This window comes from Nyctereutes procyonoides, unplaced genomic scaffold (assembly GCF_905146905.1).
Source record: "Nyctereutes procyonoides isolate TBG_1078 unplaced genomic scaffold, NYPRO_anot_genome, whole genome shotgun sequence".
NCBI lineage: Eukaryota > Metazoa > Chordata > Mammalia > Carnivora > Canidae > Nyctereutes > Nyctereutes procyonoides.
In genome coordinates, this window is record NW_026575102.1 from 99,623 (window position 1) to 123,938 (window position 24,316).

General features: G+C 45.5%; 2 protein-coding genes across 4 annotated transcripts in view; both read right to left on the minus strand.

The window, feature by feature from the left end:
* PLEKHM1 (pleckstrin homology and RUN domain containing M1) overlaps positions 1–4,409 on the minus strand; it is a 49,055-nt gene extending 44,646 nt beyond the window's left edge. For 2 of the 3 annotated variants that reach the window (XM_055333482.1, XM_055333480.1), the window contains exons 1-2: positions 4,320–4,409; positions 1,491–1,633 (exon numbers count right to left, since the gene is read on the minus strand). The gene's annotated coding sequence lies outside the window, so the exon portion shown is untranslated. The remainder of the gene's footprint in view (positions 1–1,490; positions 1,634–4,319) is intronic. The other variant, XM_055333481.1, reaches the window with a different exon arrangement.
* An 11,294-nt stretch (positions 4,410–15,703) lies between these two features.
* LOC129514773 (leucine-rich repeat-containing protein 37A2-like) overlaps positions 15,704–24,316 on the minus strand; it is a 41,937-nt gene continuing 33,324 nt past the window's right edge. The window contains exons 11-16 of the mRNA XM_055333484.1: positions 23,186–23,324; positions 21,511–21,814; positions 20,801–20,905; positions 17,667–17,716; positions 16,144–16,198; positions 15,704–16,062 (exon numbers count right to left, since the gene is read on the minus strand). Of these exons, the coding sequence (XP_055189459.1) occupies positions 15,874–16,062; positions 16,144–16,198; positions 17,667–17,716; positions 20,801–20,905; positions 21,511–21,814; positions 23,186–23,324 (842 nt within the window). The 3' untranslated portion in view covers positions 15,704–15,873. The remainder of the gene's footprint in view (positions 16,063–16,143; positions 16,199–17,666; positions 17,717–20,800; positions 20,906–21,510; positions 21,815–23,185; positions 23,325–24,316) is intronic.

Consider the following 24,316-nt stretch of genomic DNA (forward strand, 5'->3'; position numbering starts at 1 on the left):
CTCCAAGACCCTGGCATCCAATCCCTTTCAGCAATTTCAGAAGGCTAGGGCCTCCCTTCAGGCCTGTCCTTCTAGACAGAGACTCAAGTTCCAAAGATGCCATTCCCTCAGCCAGCCTTATGACTTGGACCTCAACAATATGAATAGTAGGTCCATTAAGGGCTCATTAATTAATTAACCAAAAATAATAGAGTATTCATTGGAGGGATGGAGGCTTATTAGTGAGTGCATGCTCTGGCCAAGACAGGGTCTGCTAAACAAACAGAGTCAACTGATGATGAGAGGTCAGAGCAGGGCTGGATAGGAGACAACTGCAGCCTAAAACAAAGTGTCAGAAAAGTCACAAAATGACAACAGCACAGAGAAATCCAGGAGGCCAGCCACTTGACAATTCACAAAATAGGACTGAGACTTTGGGGTCAGGCCAAAGCTATGGGTGTACTTTTCTTTGCAGGTAGCCAAAGCACCCTACCTAGACCTGTCCCACAATGCTTCAGGGACGCAGGAAACTGGCTCAGAGGCAGGAATGTGACAATCTATGACATGAGATCTCTGGGCTTTGGGTCTCCTGACTGCTAGATCAGCATTCCAGCAGGCTCTTGGGTGGCCTAGACCCCCAATCTACCATCCTATGGGACTAGCACCACTTCCTATCCTCAGAATAATCTTCACTAACACCAAGAACCAAACCAAAGAGGGGGTGTCTCTTCAGGAGACCTGGGCTGAGAAGAACAAATAGAGAGCTTCAAACATACCTGGTGCCACCCTAAGTCTAACTCTGCCCCTCAGTACGGATTCACCGTGGCATAGGATCTCATTCTCTAATATTTTTTAATTCTTAAAACAATCCTGTGAGAGGAAGATGATTATCCCCCATTTCACAGAGGAGAAAACTGAGGCACAGTACAAACAGGCCTCAGGTAAGGGATAGAATTCTCTGATTTCCTCATTCCAGGTCCTGTGCCTTTTACCAGATCAAACTGTCTCAGGTCCTTGGTTCAAAGAGTTGCAGGCAAATTTATTACTCATAGACCCTTTAGAGGCACTCAGAAGCTCCATTTTATCAAAGAAAGCCTAAAACCAACAAGAAACAATCTTGCCCATCAGATCTGTAGCATAAAAAAGGGGCAGTCCCAACACACTCAGGTGCCATATCTCTAACAGGAGGTTTTATAAATGGAAACTGGCACTGGGACCCCAACTTTCCCAGAAAGGACCACGGAGCTTGCTTCCAGATTAGTGGAGCTTGCTTCCAAGAACTGCCATGTTCCCAGGCCAACCCTGTAGACACTCCCAAAGTCCCCCTGGAGCACAGGTCCTTTCCGTGGTGGCTAGGTTTCAGAGCTGTCCTTTCTTAAATGTTCCAACATGAAGTTAGGAAGGAAGTATTCTGCGTGATTTTGTTACATAGCTTATATAAACATCCAATTTCACTTCCTCCAGAGACTAAGGAAGAATGAAAAGAGGAGAAGGGCTCAGATGAGACTTACTTTAAAAGAAGAAAGGGATGACCTGGCTTCACCGCTTTCGAAACACTCCATTCATCAGTAAACAGCAACCTCCTCTTCTCGGAGACTTCCCCGCCATCCGTGACAGCCTCGTCTCTATGGCCTGAATCTGATCCTGCACCTGGCTGTGCAGAACAACAGGCTGGTGTTTAAGCCCTCCAGCTGCTTTACCAGGTGATGAGTCAGGGTTTTCAGTTGGAAATGAATGACAAAGTTATCTGATTCAGAAAGGCAGCTGATCCTTAGACATGTGAGTGCTGAGTGAGTAAACAGTACCTCCTTCTACCTGAAGAGAGCTGGGGTTCTGGACAGGAGTCCTGTGAGGGGTGGGATGGGTGTGTGTGTGTATGGGGCCAAAGGCAACTAGGCCTTTGAGGCACCTGAATATCAGCTGGAGGGCAAGAAACTTCTACCTCATGATTCCCAGTCTAAAGGCTAGTGGGTGAGGCCAGAAATGTGAAGTCTATGAACACTGGGTATCTTTCTTTCCTCCTTCCCTCCTCCTATTCAACAACACCCGTCTCTCCCATATTATTATTCTCCTCCTCCTCCTCCTTCTTCTTCTTTTTAAAAAATATCTCTTTATTTGAGAGAGAGCGAGAGCGAGCACACTCACATGAACGGGAGGAGAGGCAGAGGGAGAGGCAGAGAGAGAATCTTAAGCAGGGTCCATGGCCAGCATAGAGCCCAATGCAGAGCTCGATCTCATGACCCATGAGATCAAGATTTGAGCCAAAACCAAGAGTCAAACACTCAACTGACTGAGCCACCCAGGTGCCCCACATCTCCCCCATATTCTTGTTCCACATCCCTTAGGATTCTAGTAAGGACTAAACTCTGAATGAATGAAAGCAGAAACGTTGCCTGACTCATTCAGCATTGCATTTCTAGTGCCTAGAAGAGTGCATGGCACACAGTGGTGCTCAAAATATACTTGATAAATGAACAGATGAATAAAATAAAAAGGCTCAGGGCAGGGTATCTCCATTTCAGACACTAAGAAGTGGAGGTATACAACTTTTCAATGGTAGGGCCACCATGGAACCCCTGCCATTACACCAACCTGCCAACTGGCTGAAGACCCTTTCAGATATATCACACCTCCACGGAGGGATAGTGAAGGTAGACAGGCATTCAATTTTCAAAGAAGTGAGACTATAAATGGCAAGCAAAGACAATGGGTCCTCTTTGGGGCCCTTTACAATTACTGTCAAACAGCCAATCCCTTGGGGCCTGGTCACCAGAACTTACAGGGGATGTGTATCCAAAAAGCCCAGGAAATTATAAATTATAAATGTTAACAAATGGGCCTGGGTGCCTCAAGAATGTCTAGCTACTCTGGGGTACTTGGCTCTCTCAGTTCAAGGGCAATCAAAATGGTCAAAACTTAATGATTCAGCACCTACAAAAAGAGGAAGCAATTCCAAAGCCTACAAAGCCACCTAGCCATCAGCTTCCTCAGGATCCACTCACCTACACTCTTCACAACATGTAACATCACGTCTAGTACTGTGTTCCCTGTGTTCAGTACTGGGACTAACTTGCAATCGGCTCTGGCTGGGAGGAGCCCCGGGTGAGGGTCGTCTCTAAATGCCAGGAAAACCTTCATGGGCATGGGTCTGTGACCACAGCCAACCCCACATAGTGCAACCCCCTGAGTTTCTACAGATTACCGTCCAAAAGGAAGTGATAAGCTTCCACTGTCCCAGGCTGAATGAGTAGCCATCCCTCACCTTCCAGGTATTTGGATGATAAGGTACCATTGCAGCAGCCAACACAAGTAACATAATATGAATGCTAGAAACACAATCTTTGAGGACAGGTGCAGGAGACCAGACATTCAGGAAAACCTCTTGAACCACAGGACATAGATCTCTACTCCTCCACACTTACTTACCATCTGAGGCCCTGTACCAATCGAGCTGCTCAGTAACTTACCCGGCTCTGAAAAAGCACCTGGATTGGCTGTTGGGGGGCAGCAGGTGGGGCTGGCAAGAGACTGCACTAAGTCTTCAGATCAGATGGGGACCGCATTAAGGGAAGAATGGGCACAGAGCTGAGAGGAAGAGATGGGGGCATGGAGGCCTCATTTTAAGAAGATTGGGTTGGGGTGGTAGGAACTGGGGCGGCAAGAGTCGGGCGCAGTTTAGCAAAGATGAAGTGTTCTCAGGATGGCTGGGAAGTGAGGGGTTGAGTCGGTGTGGACAAGAAGATACATAGAAGACTTGGGATAGGGCTGAGATCAGAGCTATCAAGAAGGGGGTGAGCTCAGCAGGGCATCACCCAGGCATTGAATAAGGGTGGGTGGAGGTGGGGTGTTAGGGCTGAGCAGACCTTCGGGGACTGGGATAAGAAAGCTGAGTCGGAAAAGGGGAAAGCCATGGCGGTGGGGCTCAGAGGAGGTTGGCGTGGAGCACCGGGATTGCCACAGGGGTTGAGGGGTGAGGGTGTGACGCTTCAGAGGGCGGAGGAGGGATGTGTCTGCGCTCAGGGTTGGAACTGGACTAGCAGGGGGTCAAGAGTGTGGCTGCATTTACACAACACAGAGGTGAGGGGTGGGGGTACGTGCTGGGCTCGGGTCCCCGGGTCCCCGTCGGGAGAAGATGGAGGGGGCGGTCAGCAGGGGCTGTGCGGGCTGAAGGCTCGGCTCCGAGGGGGGTAGGGTGCGGGGCTTAGAACCGGGAAGGCAAGGGTTCTGAAGCGGGACAGCGCAAAGGCAACCAGGGGCGTGGGACCACGGAAGGCGCCCGCCGCCCGCTCGCATCTCGACCCCGCCGCCCCTCCCCCCCTCCCCCCTGACCCCGGACTCACCAGAGCGAGCGGGGAGGGGGCGGGGGTCGCTCCTGGCCGCTGCAGCCTCTGCGCCTCTGACCCGACGCTCCGGCCTCTCCGCCACCGACACCCGGAAACTGCGCTCGAGGCGCCTGACGCCATCCGGGCGGTTGGGCGCTCGGCCCCGCCCCCGGCCCGCGCAGCCAATGGCGGGGCGGGAGGAGCCGCGGGGCGGGGCCAACGGTCCTGAAGCCAGCGGGTGAGCGATCTGGGAGGCTGGGGACTCCACTAACGCGCGAGGGAGATCCGCCTGAAGAGGTGAGGCTCTTTTTTCTTTCTTTCTTTCTTTCTTTCTTTCTTTCTTTCTTTCTTTCTTTCTTTCTTTCTTTCTTTCTTTCTTTCTTTCTTTCTTTCTTTCTTCTTTCTTCTTCTTTCTTTCTTTCTTTCTTTCTTTCTTTCTTTTCTTTCTTTCTTCTTTCTTTTTTTTTCCCAGCTAGGAAGTTTTATTAGTGAGTTCCACAGAACTTTCAAGACAAGTTGTCTCAAATCATACAAATTCACCCATAGCCCAGAGAGGGAATATCCCCCAACTCATTCTGTGGTTAGTTTAAACTTTCCGTTGAAATAGGACCAAGAACAAAAGTACGAGAAAACTAACGTGCCCGTCATCCTCATGAACAGAGGGGCGATAATGCTGAACCAGGAATTCTCACAGCAAATCCAACAGTACATAGAAGAAGACAGTAGACCAGGGCTAAGTTCAGTTTGTCCCGCGAAAGCAAAGGTGATGGAACATCAGAAGTGTATAGATGGGGGCACCTGGGTGGCTCAGGGAACTAAGCAGCCGGCTCTGCTCTCACCTAAGGTCACGATGGGAGGCTCGCGACTCTGCTAACGGGCGAGGGAGATCCGCCTGAAGAGGTGAGGCCACTAAGCGAGGTCACCGACGTACGAGGAGCTTGGCCTAACGCCCGCCTCTAGCAGTGTCTGCTCAGACTAGATCCCGGCTTCTGGGTTCCTCATCTCGCCTGGCTCAGCGCCATCCGTGTAACGTTGGCCTCCTGAGGGGTAGGTTCCCACTCGTAAAAGCAGACCAGTGACGTCTACGCTATTTTTGCCTCCCTGAGGGCATGGGCGCTGGTGGTGCTTCCAGCCCGGGGGCTCTGAGGAAAAAAAGTGTACGTGTTTTGACCATATCTTATGCCAGCAGGGCGTCTTTAGCTCCCCGCTCCCTCCTCCTCGGGACTTTCTCCTGTACCTGCCCATCAGCCCCTGAGGCACGAAGCTCCAGGATCTGGTTATTCTCATCTAGCCAGGTACTTGTGTGTTTGCTTTCCTCGGTAGAGTTGACATTTCTTTTGCAGGTGGACTCCGAACAAAAGGTCCAAAGTGTGTGGGAGGGGGGATGTCTGCTTTGGTCACTTCTCACCTGCAGGCTTTGGTCCAGCGGGGAGCGTAGGGCCTGAGTGTGGGGACAGTGCCCGGCGGCAGAGGTACTACTAACTGCAGGTCCAGGGGGACTTTGGGAGTATTTATAGGGCTGGCCTGGGAACAGGGCAGCTCTTGGAAGCAAGCTCCACTGACCTGGGCCAGGGGTTCTGTGACCCGTAAAAAATGGCTGGTGGAGATGTGGCCCTGAGTGTGTGGGGGCTGCTTCTCTGGTAATAATCTCTCCGGGAGTGAGAACCACTTCTCGGTTTTAGACTAGATGAGGCTGAGAGCATTCAGTATGGTTAATAGTTGAGGAGGGGGAGCCGGATAAAGAAGAGGTGGTCTATGTATACAATGGAATATTCCTCAGCCATTAGAAACGACAAATACCCACCATTTGCTTCGACGTGGATGGAACTGGAGGGTATTATGCTGAGTGAAGTAAGTCAATCAGAGAAAGAAAGGGAGGTGGGCCGGGGGTGGGGGTGACTGGGTGATGGGCACTGAGGGGGGCACTTGATGGGAGGAGCACTGGGTGTTATTCTATATGTTGGCAAATTGAACTCCAATAAAAAAAATAAAAATAAAAATAAAAAATAAAATGAAATAAAATAAAAAATAGTTGAGGTGTGGGTAGCCCGGTTGGCTCAGCGGTTTATCGCCGCCTTCAGCCCAGGGCCAGATCCTGGATTCCCCGGGAATGAGTCCCCATCAGGCTCCCTGCATGGAGCTTGTTTCTCCCTCTGCCTGTGTCTCTGCCCCCCACCTCCCGTGTCTCTCATGAATAAATAAATAAAATACTTTAAAAAATAGTTGAGGAGGAAGTTAGAAATAAAGAGAGAGAGGCAAAGTATTTTCTGGGTGTTGAACAAAGTGGAAAGTAAGGGATTTACTAGGGAAATCGCATTTCCTAGGCAAAAGGATAGTGTTTCTGGTAATAATTAGCACACCAATACCATCAGTGTCTTGACTCAAGCATGCCCTCCCCCAAATGGAGCAAGCAAGCAATATTCCTCAGTTCTTCCAGTTTTAGTATGTGTGCTGCCAAAGTGAGCACTATTTCTCAGTTCTTCCAATGAATTTTTGCACAGCCACTGTCTGCAAAAGCTGTGGGAACCCCACATAGTAATCTTTTGTCTGGTTTTTCAGGAGCCTAGCCCTTGTCTCTTGGTCTTCTCTTACTTCTCAGGCCTCTCAGTCCCTCTGCTTGTCTTCCTCTCTTCATCTTGCTCTGGTGCACATTTTCACCATTCATGGGCCATGAGTCCACAAGGTAGTTTCCAGCCAGAAAAAAAAATTCACACTGGTATATCATTTGAACAGTAATAAAGTCACATGCAAAGAGAAGAGAGCTTGAAGGTTATCCTGGAAGAGGCAGCTTTTATCTGAGTCTTGCAGGTGGATAGAGGAAGGGGCATTGCAGGTGAAGAGACTGGCAGAGAAGTGGCTGGTGGGTAGGAGTGCAGGCTGAGCTCAGGGGAGGTCCCCAAGAGTGGAGAGGAAGTTGGACATAAGAACAGAGTAAGGGGATGGGGCCGGGATGGGAGGGGAGATAAAGACAGATTGGATGAGGGGGGAAAGGAAGGATGCAGATACAGCTGGAGGCCTGTGCAGGAAGGGCTCAAACACTAGCAAACTCAGCTCACAGGCCACTGGTCTGTCAGCTTAGATTTCAAGAACTCCACAGACTTATTTAAAAAGCCAGGTAGGAGAACTGCAGGTGTCTGAATTCCCTGCAGACAGGTCCAAGGTGTAGATTCCTGAACCCCATCCCTTCCCTGGAGAGTCACTCTGGGATGGGGTCCAAGAATTTAGGCCTGACCACCTCTGCTGTCCTCTGCCCTCAGCACCAGCGGATCCAAAGCATAAGAAAATGTAAGAACCTTTGTCTTATTTTAGGAGCTGAGGGGTAAGGGATTATTTGGCAAAAGAGAAGCTTCTATTGTTGTTTGGGACATTTGGGCAAAAGAGAAGCTTCTATTGTTTGCCAGATAGGAATTGTGATTGGTCCTTGTCAACCACTGGGAAGGTAGGTTGCCATTGTTATCTTCAATAGCACAGATAAGAAAACAGGCTTCAGAGAGAGGCTAAGTAACTTGGGGTCCCAGGGCCTCAGAACTAATAAATAAATGGTAGAGGGAGGACTCTCACCCAACTCTAATTCTAATTAGAGAGTTAGCATAGTTCAGTGGCAGAGCAAGTGGGCTTGGGAGGCGGTAATGCTTAGGTTTGAACACCAGCTCTACCCCATACTGTTTACTGGGCCTTCCCTACACTAGTGTGGGCGTTCAGGACAACCAAGCAATGTGAGGCTATGGTTTTCACAGGCCCCTTGAGATATAGCACTGAAGATTGGCAATTAGAAAACAGAAGTAAAGGCACAACACACTCTTAGCCTCTTAGCCTCAGGCAGAGGGGCCAGAGGGTGTGACTTCAGGTAAATTCCCAAAACTATCTGAGCCTCAGTTCCTCATCTGTAAATTGGGGAAAATATCAGTTGACCTGAGGATTAAGATAATATCCTTAGGAGAGTTTCTGGCCTGCTGGAAGTACTTGAACATGACTAGCTATAGGGCACCTGGGTGGCTCAGTTGGTTAAGCCTCTGCCTTGGGCTCATGTCATGATCCCAGGGTTCTGGGGTCCAGCCCACAACAGGCTCCCTACTGAGTGGGGAGTCTGGCCCCTCCCCCGTGCCCCCACCCTCGCTCATGCCCTCACTTGCTCTCTCAAATGGATAAATCTTTTTTTAAAAAAGATTTTGTTTGTTCATGAGAGACACACACACACACACACACACACACAGAGGCAGAGACACAGGTAGAGGGAGAAGCAGTCTCCATGCAGGGAGCCTGATTTGGGACTTGATCCCGGGACTCCAGGATCACACCCTGGGCTGAAGGCAGCGCTAAACCACTGAGCCAACTGGGCAGTCCTGGATGAATAAAATCTTAAAAAAAAAAAAGACTAGCTATATTATTAGTATAGTTTGGGCTAATTCTCACCTTCCCAATCCAGTCAGATCTGTTTTTAACTGCTTTCTGAACACTGGAGTGGGAGCTTTATTTATTTATTTATTTATTTATTTTTCCATTTTTTGAGAGCCTTTCTTATTTGAACCCCAGATATATCCTTACTTGGCAGCTGACTAAAGTCATCAAACAAGGACTAATGCAACCATTTCTCTCAAAACTGGAATAGCTAATGTTCCCCTGGATTCTGTTGTAGGAAGTCAGTTCTTCCCACTCTTTTAAAATATGGGGTTAAAGGGTTTTTAATTATTAATTTGTCAATTATACCTCAATAAAGCTGGACAAAAATAATGAATTTTTAAAACTCCCCAATAGTTATTATTATTATATATAGTTTACAGTTCAAATAGTATGACATCAAATGGTGAGGAAACATAATGACCCACGGCAGTTTCTTCCCCTTGACCATCCCCACCTTCCCTCCTGAGCCAGCTCACTGGGCCTGCTTACTTCTAGCTGAATCTTCTGATGCTTATCTCCCCACCTATCTTGGCAATTCTAGCTTTGGATTTATCCATTTTAGACACTGTCTGTGGACTTCCTATTATCACAGGCAAGGAGTTAGTTCTTTAACACCCCAGTCCGTTCTTGAGGTTTAGTTATGCCACTCTTTCCTGATAATTGATAGTGTTTACAGAATTGTGATTATGTAACTATTGTTCACCTCCTAGATACAGCTCCAAGCAACCCAAAAAGATGACTTTTGAGGATGGGCTTTCTCTACCTTGGTGTAGAGTTAGAATGATGAATGACCATGTTTGCAGTCTTGGAGCCTGCATCCTTCAGAGCCTGAAGCCAAAGGAAAGCACAGTTGAAGGATTGATGGGAAGAAGATGACTTGTTTGAACCCTAGATGCAGGCAGCTTTAAGTACTTAGGCTTCCTGGTTATATAAGCTGATTCACTGTATGACATTTTTGGTTCAAACATATTTTAGTTGGATTTCTTTCACTTGGAGCATACAGAGCAGCAACTGATACATATGGTCTTCATAAATTTGGGCAAGTTATACAAGCAGTATATGTAGGTATATGTATATGTATATGTATATGTATATGTATATGTATATGTATATGTATCCTGACCAGCACAGCTCACGACACTAGGTTCCCTCTCCCTCTGCTTTTATCAGCCAGAGCCTGAGGTAGCTTGACATTGAATAGTACCATTTAGGGACTGGAGGAAGCAACTTACCATGAGTCACTGCCCTAAAATATTTTCCACCCACATGCCCGTGTCTGGAATTCAGTGGTGATGGTGGCATTCTTTAGGATTTATCCTGGCTCTCTTCAAGTGGTTCTTTGCAGTGAGAAGTCTGCAGGGAAAGACAGCAATTAAGGTAGAGCATCTTGGGCCAGTTCTGCTTTTGCCCTGAGATCTAGCAAAACAGTTGATGAGAGGGGCCAGAGACCTTGGGGAGCCGTGGAAGCTCTGATGGTCAATTTCACTGTTCTTCAAATTGTCCCAAGTCCATGCAGATCCCCCACTAGAGCCGTGCCTTTTGATAGCCTCCCTCTGAAGATATTTCAGGCAATCAGAATCTTTCCAGTTTCAAAAGGCCTCTAGAGAAAGAAATTTCACTACCCTGTTGTTTAAGATTCATTCATTCATTTATTTATTTATGTATTTTGAGAGGGAATGTCAGGGGAGGGGCAGAGGGACAGAGAAAATCCTCAAGGAAACTCCCCACTCAGTGCAGAGCTCCACACAGGCTGATCCCAGGCCCTGAGATCATGACCTAAGGTAAGATCGCTCAACCAACTGAGCCACCCAGGCTCCCCTCACTACCCTGTTTTGATGTTTAACTTGTAGAAGCCCTTACTTCTGGAGGTCCCTATAGGAGGCAGTGGATACAGTTTTTGGTGTAGACAGGATCTAGGTACAAATTCCTGCTCCTAATGGCACAGTCCCTATGCAGACTATGGGGCAAACTCATAGTACTATGTGTTGACCTTTAGGAGGTCAGTCTGTATTTCATAAGGAAATCATATGTGGAGAATGAAGAAATGGTCTAAAATTCATCCAGTAAGATCCCTGAGGCATCAAGTGGGCAGGGTCCAGTACTAGGCATTGGGGAGAGGAAGATGGGATTCTTGCCTCGTCAGGGTTCCTGACCTAACAGATAACTGCGGTGGGGCCTTCACATTGATGGTGAAGGTGATGGTGCTATCTTTCACTCTGTTGCATTTACAGGGGACACCTAGAAGAGCGGGGCCTTGGTGTGTAGTCTCTAAACCAGGACTTGGTCACATCCTGAGATAGACAGGATTATTGGCCCTCCCTGCACCCACACTCTTGCTGTGTCTCTCTGTGGGCAGAGTGTACTTTCCTGTCCCCTGGCTCAGGGATTGGCCATGTGACTTACTTGGACCCATGGACTAGGCAGAAATGAAAGTATGACAGTTCTGTGTCTAGGCTTGGAGAGGCCCAATGAAGTTTCTGGTTGGCATCATATGCTTTCCTCGGGTTGCCACTGCCTCTTCAGCCTGGGCCCCAGAGCCCACCCAGGTGGAAAAGAGCTAGCTAGCCCTGCTGATCTGCAGACTAGCACGGAGAAGCAGTGCTGACCCAGCCAGCAGAGCATTCAAGTACAGCTGGACCAGCCATCCTGTGAGAACCAGTATTCCAGTTCACTGAGTTTGGGGATGGTTTATTAGTTAGCATTGTTGTGGCGAAAGATAACCAATACACGTACTCCTTTATTAGGCTATAGGTTCAGCCACTGTAGTAGAGACCCAACACAGCAGTGGGTTAAATAAAAAAGAAGCTTACTGATCTCTCATATAATGACTTGGTTAAGTACTGTAATCCAGGGCTAGTTTGGTGGTTCATGTGTCAGGGAGCCAGGCTCCTCCTATTTTACTGCTCCACCATCCTAGGGTGTAGCCCTCTCTACATGAAGCCTTTGTATTGTTCACAGGTTGAAGTCTTCATTTCCCTTGGCCCTGTAAGCTGAAACACTCCACAGTGTTTCAAACACCCCTCTCCAGTGCTACACTGGAACACATTAAGGCTCACCTTGAAGCACCATTCCTGCTTCTGCTTCAGACCTCAGGACCTTTCCTCTTCTTGAATGGGTGTGCCTCCTCCCACACCCCCAGGGGGTGCCCCACCACTGTTGCCCAGGTCTGAACAACATCTCACCCTGACTAGGACCTCAGGAGCCAGAGCTGGTCATGCCTGGCGCTTCCCAGGACTGAGAGGCCCTGATTTCCATAGTGGCAGTAGCCAGCCACTGTGACCCTTTGAGACGCCAAGGGTGAGAATCTCAGTCGTGCCTTTTGGTCATCTTCAGTCTGTCTTGCCCTGCCTCTCACACCCTCAAATCCCTGCTGACCTCTGGTCCTGAAGAAGCCAGGGAACCTCTGCTCCACTTCCTGGTTCTCTTTGCACTAACTACGTCAGTAGTTTGGTGAGTTTGGTGAGTCTTGTTAGAATGGTCCCTCTGTTTTGGAGATCAGCTCAGGAGGGGTGGGCATCTGGATGGTAACAGATTCTTTCTCTAAACTCTAGCCAGGCTCCTCTGAGCCCTCTTCTTGATTCAACCTTATTTGGCCTGTGAAGACTTGAACAAACACTAACGTAGTTTTCAGCAGCTCATGACCACTGCCCTAGTAAGACCCCAGTCTCCCTTAAAGTGCCTGCCCGTGAAACTCCAGGCTGTCTAAAGAATTTGCTGCTTATTCCAGCCACCACCTGAAGATAGGGCCCCTGTTTCCCAGCTTCTGTGAGAGAGTAGGAGTCTAGCTTTGGTAAGGGCCAGTTAGCAAATCCAGATAGTTTCATATGGGCTAACCCCTTCCTGCCTTTTGTAATCTTTCGCTTCTGACTATGGAGCCCCTACTCATTCCCTTCCCTAGTCCCTCAATCTCCCTGTGCAATACTCAGTCACCTCTGTACTTATCCAGTTGAGTTCCGTTGACGATGAACCCTTTTCCCTGTGCCACTGCAATATTCTATTACTATGGAAATCTGTCTGGACCACTTTATGTAGTGCCTGGTTTGGTTTGTTTTTGACAGGGGAGATGTTCAGGATCAGCTTTTAAAATTAATTTGCTTATTTTTCAGGATCAGCCTTTTATTATTTTTTAAATTTTTATTTATTTATGATAGTCACACACACACACACACACAGAGAGAGAGAGAGAGAGAGAGAGAGAGAGGCAGAGACATAGGCAGAGAGAGAAGCAGGCTCCATGCACGGGAGCCCGACGTGGGATTCGATCCCGGGTCTCCAGGATCGTGCCCTGGGCCAAAGGCAGGTGCTAAACTGCAGCACCACCCAGGGATCCGAAGATCAGCCTTTTAAATAAGCATCCCAAGGATGTTTGAGTTTAGAGGTCCAAAGGCCACATTTTTTTAAAAAAGATTTTATTTATTCATGTGTGAGAGAGAGAGAGGCAGAGCACAGGCAGAGGGAGAAGCAGGCTTCATGCAGGAAGCCCGATGTGGGACTCGATCCCAGGACTCCAGGATCACGCCCTGGGCCAAAGGCAGGCGCTCAACCACTGAGCCACCCAGGGATCCCCACAAGGCCACATTTTTAGAAACTCTGTTTCCCTATGGGCACCGTTTCCTCTGGCAGCCCTTTTGAATGGGGGCTATGTTTTCTCAGATACCTCACTGCCATTAGTCCATCCAGCTTTCATTCCGTGAGAACATTCTGGAGGCCAACCTAAGAATCAACTCCAAGTGCTTCTCCAGTCACCTCTGGGGATGCTGCATGTGATTGGTATCCAGTATCTGGTACCTTAACCTACTGCCCAGCTAGAATGACACCTTTTATGTTTATGTTTCTGACTTAGCTAACTCTCCACCATGTTACTACTCCATGTAGACAACACCTTCCTTTTAGAAAGACTTTAACACCCACCCATTTGTTAGATAGTATTGGTTGGCTCTTGCTACCCACTTCTATCCCTTTCTCTGCAGGTGCTAGAAGCCCACAAACCACATTTCACAGATTCCCTTGACAGCAGAGTTCTGCCAATAAAATGTACCTGTGTGAAATCTAGGGGGTGAAAAGGAGGTGGAAACCATTATTTCCTCCTCTGCAGTAGCAGATGTGCAGGCTACATATTGGGACTCCATGTTGCCAGTCACAGGCTTGGGACCATGGAGGGCTGCAGTGAGTTCAGCAGTGGGTTCCCGAAGTGTACTGACTTTTGAGTGGCAGCAGCAGCTTTGAATGTATGGAAAGCCCCTGTGGTAAAGTAACCTGACATTCACCACTGCTAGCCCCACAGTGGTGAGCATCCATTCCTTGTAAGACATCATGACTGGAGCTGATACCAAGGGATGGATGCTTAACCATCTGAGCCACCCTGGCATCCCAGAAGTGGAGGGAGTTTTGCTTCTTCCACAGATTGTGCTTCATTATCCCTGTGCTTCATTATCTGTGTTGGTTGAGGAAGGCAGTAGTAGGTTTGGTAGTGGGTGGCGTTGGGAGAGAGCCTGGTAGCACACATCTGACCCTCAGTGGAGTCAGGAGAGGCTAGTGGGGTGGTCCATGAGAATGGGTAAGTGGCACCACCAATATGTTTTCTGAAATAAAGGACTGATGAGGGCAGTCTTGGGTAATTACCACCCTCACACATTTTTCTTTACCCTAGCCCTCCAGCTCCTCCCTGCTAGCTATCCAAGGGTTGGGATTATTATTTTTTTAAAAGAAAAGGAACAAAATACCCCAATGTGAATTATCTATAGCTTGTAAGAATGAAGAACCCCCTATGCCAAGACAGGGCATATATTTTGTGCATGAGCTTGAGCGCTTGGGAAGAAAAAGAGGCCTTAGCCCTACTGTGGAGCTAGGTTCAGTGATCCAAATATTCTGGTAATGCTAAAAATCTTACAAGAGGGGCCAGAAACAGATGATCTTCTATGGGCAGGTCAAGCATGTTGTGAATAACTGGTATTTGGTGAACCAGGGGAGAGAGCACCAGAATAAACTGCCAATTGATTTAATAGTCTGTACACCGGGAGATATGTTTTCCAGTTTTCAGACACTGATTTTATTGGGGAAATGAGGGGAAGATACCCCTATTCATCCTTCCTTGCGGGCACTGCCTCTTGTGGAAGTACAGTCTCCCACGAGGGATTCTAGCTTCAGGCCTGTTCCTCTCACCAATGTCCCCTGTTACCTGTATATACATGTTTATTTCCATTTTAATTCCTTACCACATGGCTAGAATTGGTTATTAATTTACACATTTTTAATATGAGAAAAGTAAGTATTTTACAAGCAATGCTGAGAAGCCAATATCAGAAAATAAACTTTATGGTGGGAGTGTGAACTAGTGCAGCCACTCTGGAAAACTGTGTGGAGGATCCTCAAATAGTTAAAAATAGATCTGCCCTACGACCCAGCAATTGCACTGCTGGGGATTTACCCCAAAGATACATATGCAATGAAACTCCAGGACACCTGCACCCCGATGTTTCTAGCATCAATGTCCACAATAGCCAAAGTGTGGAAGGAGCCTCGGTGTCCATCGAAAGATGAATGGATAAAGAAGATGTGGTTTATGTATACAATGGAATATTACTCAGCCATTAGAAACGACAAATACCCACCATTTGCTTCGACGTGGATGGAACTGGAGGGTATTATGCTGAATGAAATAAGTCAATCGGAGGACAAACATTATATGGTCTCATTCATTTGGGGAATACAAAAAATAATGAAAGGGAATAAACGGGAAAGGAGAAAAAGATGAGTGGGAAATATCAGAAAGGGAGACAGAACATAAGAGACTCCTAACTCTGGGAAACAAACTAGGGGTGGTAGAATGCGAGGTGGGCTGGGTGTGGGGGTGACTGGGTGACGGGCACTGATGGGGGCACTTGATGGGATGAACACTGGGTGTTATTCTATATGTTGGCAAATTGAACACCAATAAAAAATAAATTTTTTAATAAAAATAAAAAGAAAATAAACTTTATAGACAGCCTGAGGCAGGACAAGGTCACTTGAGGACGATGACGGTGCGGAGTTCACTGTCGCTCTCCTCACCCAGGTCTTCAGCAGCTGAATGTGCAGCCTGAGGCTTCTCTGCTGGGGCATCACCTTTCTCTCTGCAGATAAGAAGAAGAATGCCTTTAACTCTGTAAAGGAACAATTAAACTTTTCATAATTAACTCATTTTAGAAAAGAAGTATAAATTGTCCCCAATCAGGTACCCTGGTTCCTTGTTGAAAATCTCATCCTCATCAGAAGAATCCCTGTCGTGTAGCTTCTGTGCCATGTTTTTCTTCCGTGTGGCATTGAGAGGTCTGTACATGTCCCGAAGCCAAAGTGGCCGCCTTCTCCAGAAAAAGCCCTCCTAGAAAACAGAAAGGACATTGTTAATTCTGCATTTCCCCTGCTCTCTCCAGCCATGGGACTTTATCTTCCTCAGATTTACCTGACTCTCACGTTGGATTGAACATCTCTTATGCAGCAGAGAATGAAAGAAGAGCCTTGGAGGAAACACATATGCAGACAATTAGTGATTCATGCCATTTCCCATGCCTCTCACAATGTGTATCTCTGGTCCTATTAGGACATCTCAGTCCATAATCACAGGAAGCAAAATCACTACAGACCCGGGATCCTGAAAATAATCCCATGCATGCTAGACTTCCAGAATTTTCCCATGTCTGTCCATAATGGCCCCACAATTTCTCTGGGGAGGCCTTTGTATGTGGCTTGGCATTGAGTATAAGCAAGATTTTCATCCTGCTCACCTGGGCCCTTGGCCGAGTGCCCTCGTGAAGTGAACAAACTGTGCAAGTATAACACAGAAGCACCTTACTCTCTCCAGAAGCAGTTTACTTTGGTCCCCTTTGGGCTTTGTCTCATAGGCATCATTTGCTGGGGAGGAAGAGAGAGGGGTGTTTCTATTTTCCTAGCTGCTTTATCCTACAGTTCATTCACACCAAATAATTGCACGAGTCCAACCAACAAAGTTACCTAACTCACTGACTTTCTCACTGCAGGCTGTGGCTAATGAGTGGGTGAAAAGGTCACAGCCAGCACTAAAACAGAAATTATTATTTTTGAATACAAACAATATAGAAAAATCAGAGTGTATAGTAAGTTTGTCTTAGAAACTGCTCATGTTGGCACGCCCAGGTGGCTCAGCAGTTGAGTAATTAATGCCTTTGGCTCAGGGCGTGTGTGGTCCTGGTCTGGGGATCAACTCCACATTAGGCTCCATGAGAGGAGCCTGCTTATCCCTCTATCTCTCTGCTTCTCTCTCTGCGTCTCTCATGAATAAATTAAAAAATATTTTTAAAAACCTGCTTATGTCTTGGCAGTATGTATGTACTGAGTTGTGACATAAAATGTAGCTCGCAGCCCAAGAACAGTATAATCAGAGGAGAAGTGCCCCTCTGGAAAGGAACCATCTTCTGACACTCAGTAGCAGTATGCCCATGGGGCAATTTACCTTCCCTTTCTTCTCCATTTCCTTATTATAAAGGGAAGAGACAAACTATTACCTAAGGCCTCTCCCAGTTAACAGTCTGTGGAGTCTGGACAAAGGGAATGGAGAGTGGTGGATCAAAAACTAGGAGGAGGAGGGAAGTTTTCCTGCCACTTTACAGGGAGGAGTCCTATTTTTCTGCCTTCCATCAGCCTTGAAGACTAGCCCTCTTAGACCAAGACTCTGTAGCCAGGCCTGATGGTCACTACCAGCAGGAACAGGTGCATCCAACCCCTCTCCACCCTTTTTCTTTAAAGGAGTAGTGACAGTAGATGCTCTGCGTTACTTCCATTCTAACTCAGATTTGTCTGGGAAGCTAATTTGGCTGGATCCAGGCAAAGCATTAGACCAAATCAATATTCTTTCTGCCTTTGGTAGTTTCCTGGGTGTAAAACAAGGGGAGTGAAATAGGAGTTCTAAAATCTAGTTCTGAAATTCTGCTTTAATAATTGCCAGTTTACCTTGAGCCTCCTTCTTCGTCTTCCACTGGTGCTGCTCTATGAGAATAAATCTGTTTTGGAAGAAAACATATCACAGGTACCCATCTCAATGACCATGCCTCCAAATCTGTAGTCATTCCGTTGTATTTTAAGTCTTATTCAACCTTTTTTGAGGGCAGGAATTCTATTTGTTTAGTAGTCCTTTGACTCTTCCATAGTCCCAACTTGGGATCTTGTGTGCAGCTGGCAATACATTTTATTGACTGTCTTAGATGACATCTAACAGGTAATTCCTAATAAAACTTCTTAGAAGTAAGAAAAGAAAAGTATCTACCAGAAATGTAAATAGCAACATTGTTTTAAAGTCAAGGACAAGAGTAGAATGCCTATTATTCCTGTTACTATTCATCACGTTGAAGAGGTCCTAATCAATGAAATAGGAAAAAACTTCTTTTAAAGATTCCAGGCATCTCAATGCAATAGGAAAAATTAAGTATTGGAAAGGAAGCAACAAAACATATTTGCATATGAAATTATGGACAACCTCAAAGGCCCAAGAGAGTCAACTTAAATTTTACTGTAGTGGGATGCCTGGGTATCTCAGCAGTTGAGCGCCTGCCTCTGGCTCAGGTCATGATCCCAGGGTCCTGGGATCAAATCCCACATCAGGGTCCCTGAATGGGCCCTGCTTCTTCCTCTGCCTGTGTCTCTGCTTCTCTCTCTGTGTCTCTCATGAATAAATAAAATCTTTAAAAAATAGAAAAATACATTTTACTGTAAGTGCTATGAGAATTCAGTAAGGTGGCTAAATAAAAAATCAGGAGCTCAACATGCAAAATGCAATAGCTTTCTTACGTTCCACAAATAACTAATTAACAAATGGAAGAATGGTTCGATTTATAATATCAATAAAAGGAAGGACACCTCGGTGGCTCAATGGTTTAGCACCTGCCTTCCGCCTAGGGTGTGATCCTGGAGTCCCGGGATCGACTCCCACATCAGGCTCCCTGCATGGAGCCTGCTTCTCCCTCTGCCTGTGTCTCTGCCCCTCTGTGTGTGTGTCTCATGAATAAATAAATAAAATCTTAAAAAGATTTAAAAATATCAATAAAAGACATAAAGTACCTAGGAATAAACTTACAGCAAAGAATGGGGAAGACCTTTGAGATGAAAACATTAAAACTCTTCTGAAGGACTTTAAGAAATGAATACATGATGATACCATGTTCCTAGAATATTGCAAAGATGTCAATTCTCCTCAAACTCAAAGCAATCCTATTCAAATCCCAAGATAGTTTTTCTTTTTTTAAAATAAAAACTGGCCAGCTGACATTTGGTAAAGGGATATGCAAGTCTAGCTATGAAATGTATGAAAAAGGAGGTCAAAGAGCATGAGCTTAACTCTAACAGACATCAAAATAGGTTATTATAAAGCATTTGGAATTAAGTATATAGTGTGATATGGGAAAGGAAACTGGACTGATAAGAGTCCAGATAAGAAAAGTATTTTAGAGACGCCTGGGTGACTGAGTGGTAGAGCATCTGCCTTTGACTCACAGGGTGAAGCCGGGTCTGGGGATCAAGTCCCACATTGGGCTCCCTGAGACGAGCCTGCTTTTCTCTCTGCCTGTGTCTCTGTCTCTGTGCGTGTGTGTCTCATGAATAAATAAAATCTTACAAAAAAAAAGAATAGTATTTTAGATCTGTTAAGAAAGAATGAACCATTCAATAAAAGATTTTAAAGTAACTGGATCTTTCTGTAGGGGGAAAATGTTAGATCCCCTACCTCAACCATGCCTAAAAACAAAACAGATTCTATACAGGTTGAAAAATATAAATTATAACAAATATAAGTATAGAAGAAGACAGTATAAAGGCAACAAAGGCCTCGCTAACAAGACCCACATCCCATAGGCCACAAGGAAAGAACTCGCATATACGGTGACAGACTCAAAACATCTCCCATTTCTTGTAGTCTCACCCCTTTCACCCTTGGATTGTTGGTCATCTTCTGGTGACTGATAAAACTCTTTTCATATTAAATATATTAATCCTTTCAGTGGCTTTCACTGAATTTCAGTGTTTCAAATGCTGGCCAGTGTTTTCATCTTTAAGGAGACAGAACAGTGGAATAAGAGCACAGGATTTGCAGTTAAGTAAAACTGGGTTCTGCTTTGGGTTTTGCCACTGGAGCCTTAAGCTGATCCCCTTTTATGTATGAAAGAGGGATGGTAATATTGTCCTCCCAGGGTTGTGGGCATGAAATTGGATATGGAATATTCTTCTTCCTATGCTTGGCATAAACCAGTGTGAAGTCATTATGGAATTGAAGAAAAGGTAAACAGGCAACCTCCAGGAACAGGTGACTATAGACATGACATGCTTTGGAGTAGCCTGATGCAGGATTTTAGCTACAGTATTTTAACCAAAACTATTCACATAATTCAGTGTGTGGAAAAAGCTGCTGAGTAAATCTAATTAATCAACAAGAGGATATTTTTTTATCTTTAAGCCATGTCCTTTTTTCCTGGATGCCTGATATAGCTCCATGAGGGTGGATACTATCTCTCATCATTTCAACCAAGGAAAGAAATCAGTGGTAGTCTGAAAGTGACTGGTGAGTACATCTAACCAATAGAATTTTGAGTTGAAGAAATGTTACTCTCATGTTAACTTGGCCTTCTTAAACCTAATGTCCCAAAACAGTCTAATGGCTTGTTGCCTTGTTTATAATCCATAAATCTCCTGGCAATGGAAAGTTCCTTTAAAAATCCCCAGAATAGGGCAGCCCCAGTGGCGCAGTGGTTTAGCACTGCCTGTAGCCCAGGGTGTGATCCTGGGAACCCAGGATCAAGTCCCACATCAGGCTCCTTGCATGGAGCCTGCTTCTCCCTCTGCCTGTGCCTCTGTGTCTCTCATGAATAAATAAAATCTTAAAAAAAAGAATTGCTTCTCTTTAAAAAAATAAAATAAAATAAAAATCCCCAGAATATACTTTGCAATAAAAGAACGAGGTACATGTCAGTCTGTCAGACAAAAGAGGAATACCAAGTAGTAGTAAGTGCGAAAGTGGCTTTGATTTTAAGTTTGTAAATTCTGAATCTATTATAAAGACAAAAGATTTTCTGGAAATCTGAATTAATGGTTGTTCTTACCTCAATGAGACAGAAAACTATAATCAAAATCATTACTACTACAGTCACAGATATTGCCAAGATGAGTTTGTTGTTATAGCCATAACCTGGAACTTCTTTTGTGAGCTAAAAAAAAAAAAAACAAAAAACAACAATTTTTTCGAAATCAAAGAAACAGGATGAAAGCTAACTATTCTTAAGCTACTCTAAAACTTCATTCTTTCAGAGGAGTGGCTTATAGGTTCTTAAGAAATATACCAAATCTGGGATCCCTGGGTGGTGCAGCGGTTTGGCGCCTGCCTTTGGCCCAGGGCGCGATCCTGGAGACCCGGGATCGAATCCCACATCGGGCTCCAGGTGCATGGAGCCTGCTTCTCCCTCTGCCTGTGTCTCTGCCTCTCTCTCTGTGTGTGACTATCGTAAATAAATAAAAATTTAAAAAAAGAAATCTTAAAAAAGAAATATACCAAATCTAATGTGTTATATAATTTTATCATTAGCCCTTTCTTCGATAATATATTTATCTTGTATGTTACGTCCTCTTCTCATCTACCTGGGAATAGTGGCACCATTCTCTAAAGGAGCAAAGTGGCAGATCACTGTCTCAGCCAACATTAATGGCTAAGACAAGACCCAGACTGGGAGGCCCTGGTCCTTGTGCGTGGGTGCTTTAATTGCATGTCCTAAACTGACTAAAAGTTCAGACCCCATGGTTCAGGAGTTATCCTCACCTCACTTGACTCCTGCCCTTTCTGTTCACTCTGGGCTTCTGTGCTCTCATTGATATAGTTCTCTGTCTTCCATTGGTCTGTATCCCACTCTGCCTTGGACACCTTTACTTCCTGCTGCTCGCTGAGAAGCTTCATCAGGAGGCCTGTTCTGGAGATAAGCTTGGCACAGGCCAGTTGCACATTGGTCTCAGAGCAGTCCATTTTCAAAGTCCGGATAACATGAGAAATGAGCCTTCTCACGTCATTATTCGGGATGAGGGACCGTAGCTGCTGGTTTAGCTGAATTTCAAATAGATCACCTGCGGATGAGAGCTTTGCAACACTGAAGCCTGTGGGCTTTGGGGGCAAGTCAGGGACCAAGTTGTGGTATTCCCATTGTGTTTCATTGGTTTGTTTAACAGTCTGAACAAAGTTGTCTCTGGTGGTAGTAGAATATGTAGTGGAAAGATTCCTACGGTTTGTGAATTCAGGGGGAGTTTGTTCTGATACAGTAGTGCTTCCTGGAGAAATAATCTCTTCAGAAACATTCTGTGCAGTAGTGTTTTCTACAGTAGTGTTTTCTTTAGAAGGTTCTGAAAGAGTAAATAATTCCGGAAAAGGATTTTCCTGAGTCCGTTTTTCTGAAGATGAAATAGCCTCCTGTGAAGGGGAATCTATGAGGCTCCTGACTGCAGGCAATGGAGGCCTCTGTGCAGGCATCAGTATATTCGAGAGTGAGTTTTTCTTTCTGAACTTTTTACTTTGTTTGGTCTTGGGTGTTCTTTGGACTATACGTGAGCGAATTTTATGGAAAATATACTTTTTCCCAGAATGTGAGACTGGTCTGGAAGCCTCCATTTCCCTGACTCTAGCATTCGCATCTTCTAAAACAGCAATGGGGTAGGTTAAGTCTTTTGATTGGTTTCTCACCTTAGGTATGGATTTTGGAGCAGTGGAGGCAGAAGGCCTGCCCATTATGTATTGCTTCGGGAAAGAAGAGGCTGCTGCCTCGTGCTCCTTTATGAATGAAGGCTCTGTGTGGACGGAGTTTCCCACTAATTTCCTGGGCCTCTGGGCCATGCGAAGCTCCTCCAGCTCCCTTGGGGATGGTCTACTGAGCCTTCTTTCTTTGGCCATGTTCTTCACAAATGACTGGGCACTCTGTTTCTCTTGGGTGCTCTGAACATCCACTTCCTTGTAGTGCCTTTTCTGTAGGTCCTTGGGGCCCTTGAGAACCCTGTTTTTTCTAAACCGCCTCTTCCGTACATTCTTAGCCTTGGGAAGGCTCTTTTCCTGTCCTTGGGCAGTTTCCAATTTCTTTGGAAAGATTTGGCGTTTAAATTTGGGACCTAAAAGCCCGGGAGGTATAAGCACGGCAGTTTTTTCTTTCTTTTTTACCTCATCAATTTTTTCTTGAATTTCTGCATCTAACAAATTTTCCAGGAAAGAGAGTTTCCTCAGTTTATTTTTGTAAGTTGAATTGTTGGGTCCAGGTTCAAGAGAAGGGCTCTTTGTGTTGTTTGTCAAGTAACCCACAGACTTGTCTCCATCTTGAACATTTGAAAACAGAGTTTTAATGAATGGTAGTAATGTTGATTCTACATCTTCTACATTTCCCTCTGAGAAATAAGGTAATATGTAATTCAGCGCACTAATAACATCACTTTCATCATTAAAGTCTAGCTGCTCATTCATAAAAGCTGACAGACCGATGCCATTTTTGTCTGAGGATGCCTTCTCTGGCTCAATTGTCAGCTCAGTACTGGTACTCTTCTTCCGGGCTTTTAATACCTTCATGAATGATCCTTCTACATTCATTATAGATACTTTTTCATCTGTCAGAAAAAGAAGAAACTAGTTTTGATAATGAAAGGCTGATAGCACAGCTTTTTGTCAGTCTGCAGTCATACATCCCAGTCATAAAAATTAAGAACCACCAAATATCTGAGTACCATTATCAAGGACACAAACTCAAACTTGAACCTATATTGGCAACAACAAAAGGAGAAAAGGGTAGTTTTTTAAATGGCTCTTTCTTCAGAACCTTCCACAACGTGAATAACTACATTTAGGATTATTCCATAACCCTTGGTCTCCAAGGGCCAATTATCTAGTACTTAAGAAAAGCCAAGTCTGGAAGACACTGAGCTAAACTGTCTGCAAATCTACTGTGACTCCTGGTATTCATATACCCTGTCCTGTACTGCTTCAGATGCAGTGGGAGCAGGGGGTTTCCTCCTTCTGTCTCTTCAGTGTGCTTGTTTTCTTGCTACTATCACAGATGCCCATGAAAACACCCACTGCTAGTAGGGCCTCATCTGGACATGCCCTCTCCATCTACCCATCAATTACTATGCTTGGCCCCTGCTCCCATATATTGCAGCTCACACAAAACATAAGCTCCAGACAGAAAAAAAGCACTAAGTCCACCCTGGCTCTTTGCTTAAATTGGGCAGGGAACGAGTGTAGGCTAAGAGATTTTCCAGGTATGAGAGATATGCCAATGTGGAATGTTTGATAAATCAATGGAATAATTCTTGAGGTTTTAAAATGCAGAAGGGATAAAGAAATTTTTTGTCAGAATGTGAAGAAATATACTTCACTTTCATTTCTAATATTTCTAGCTTTATTTATTAGGGTACCGTCCAGAGCTTCCCACTACATGAAAGTCAGCAATGCCTTGTGTACATGCACAGTATTATCCAACCGAGTTTCATTTCCAGAAGAATTAGAAGTATTTTCAGCGGTGTTGATGAGAGTCAGAGGAAGAGGTAATAAAGGTCACAAGAAAGGAAGAGCAACGGGCTTGTAGAGAGCCCTAAACGGG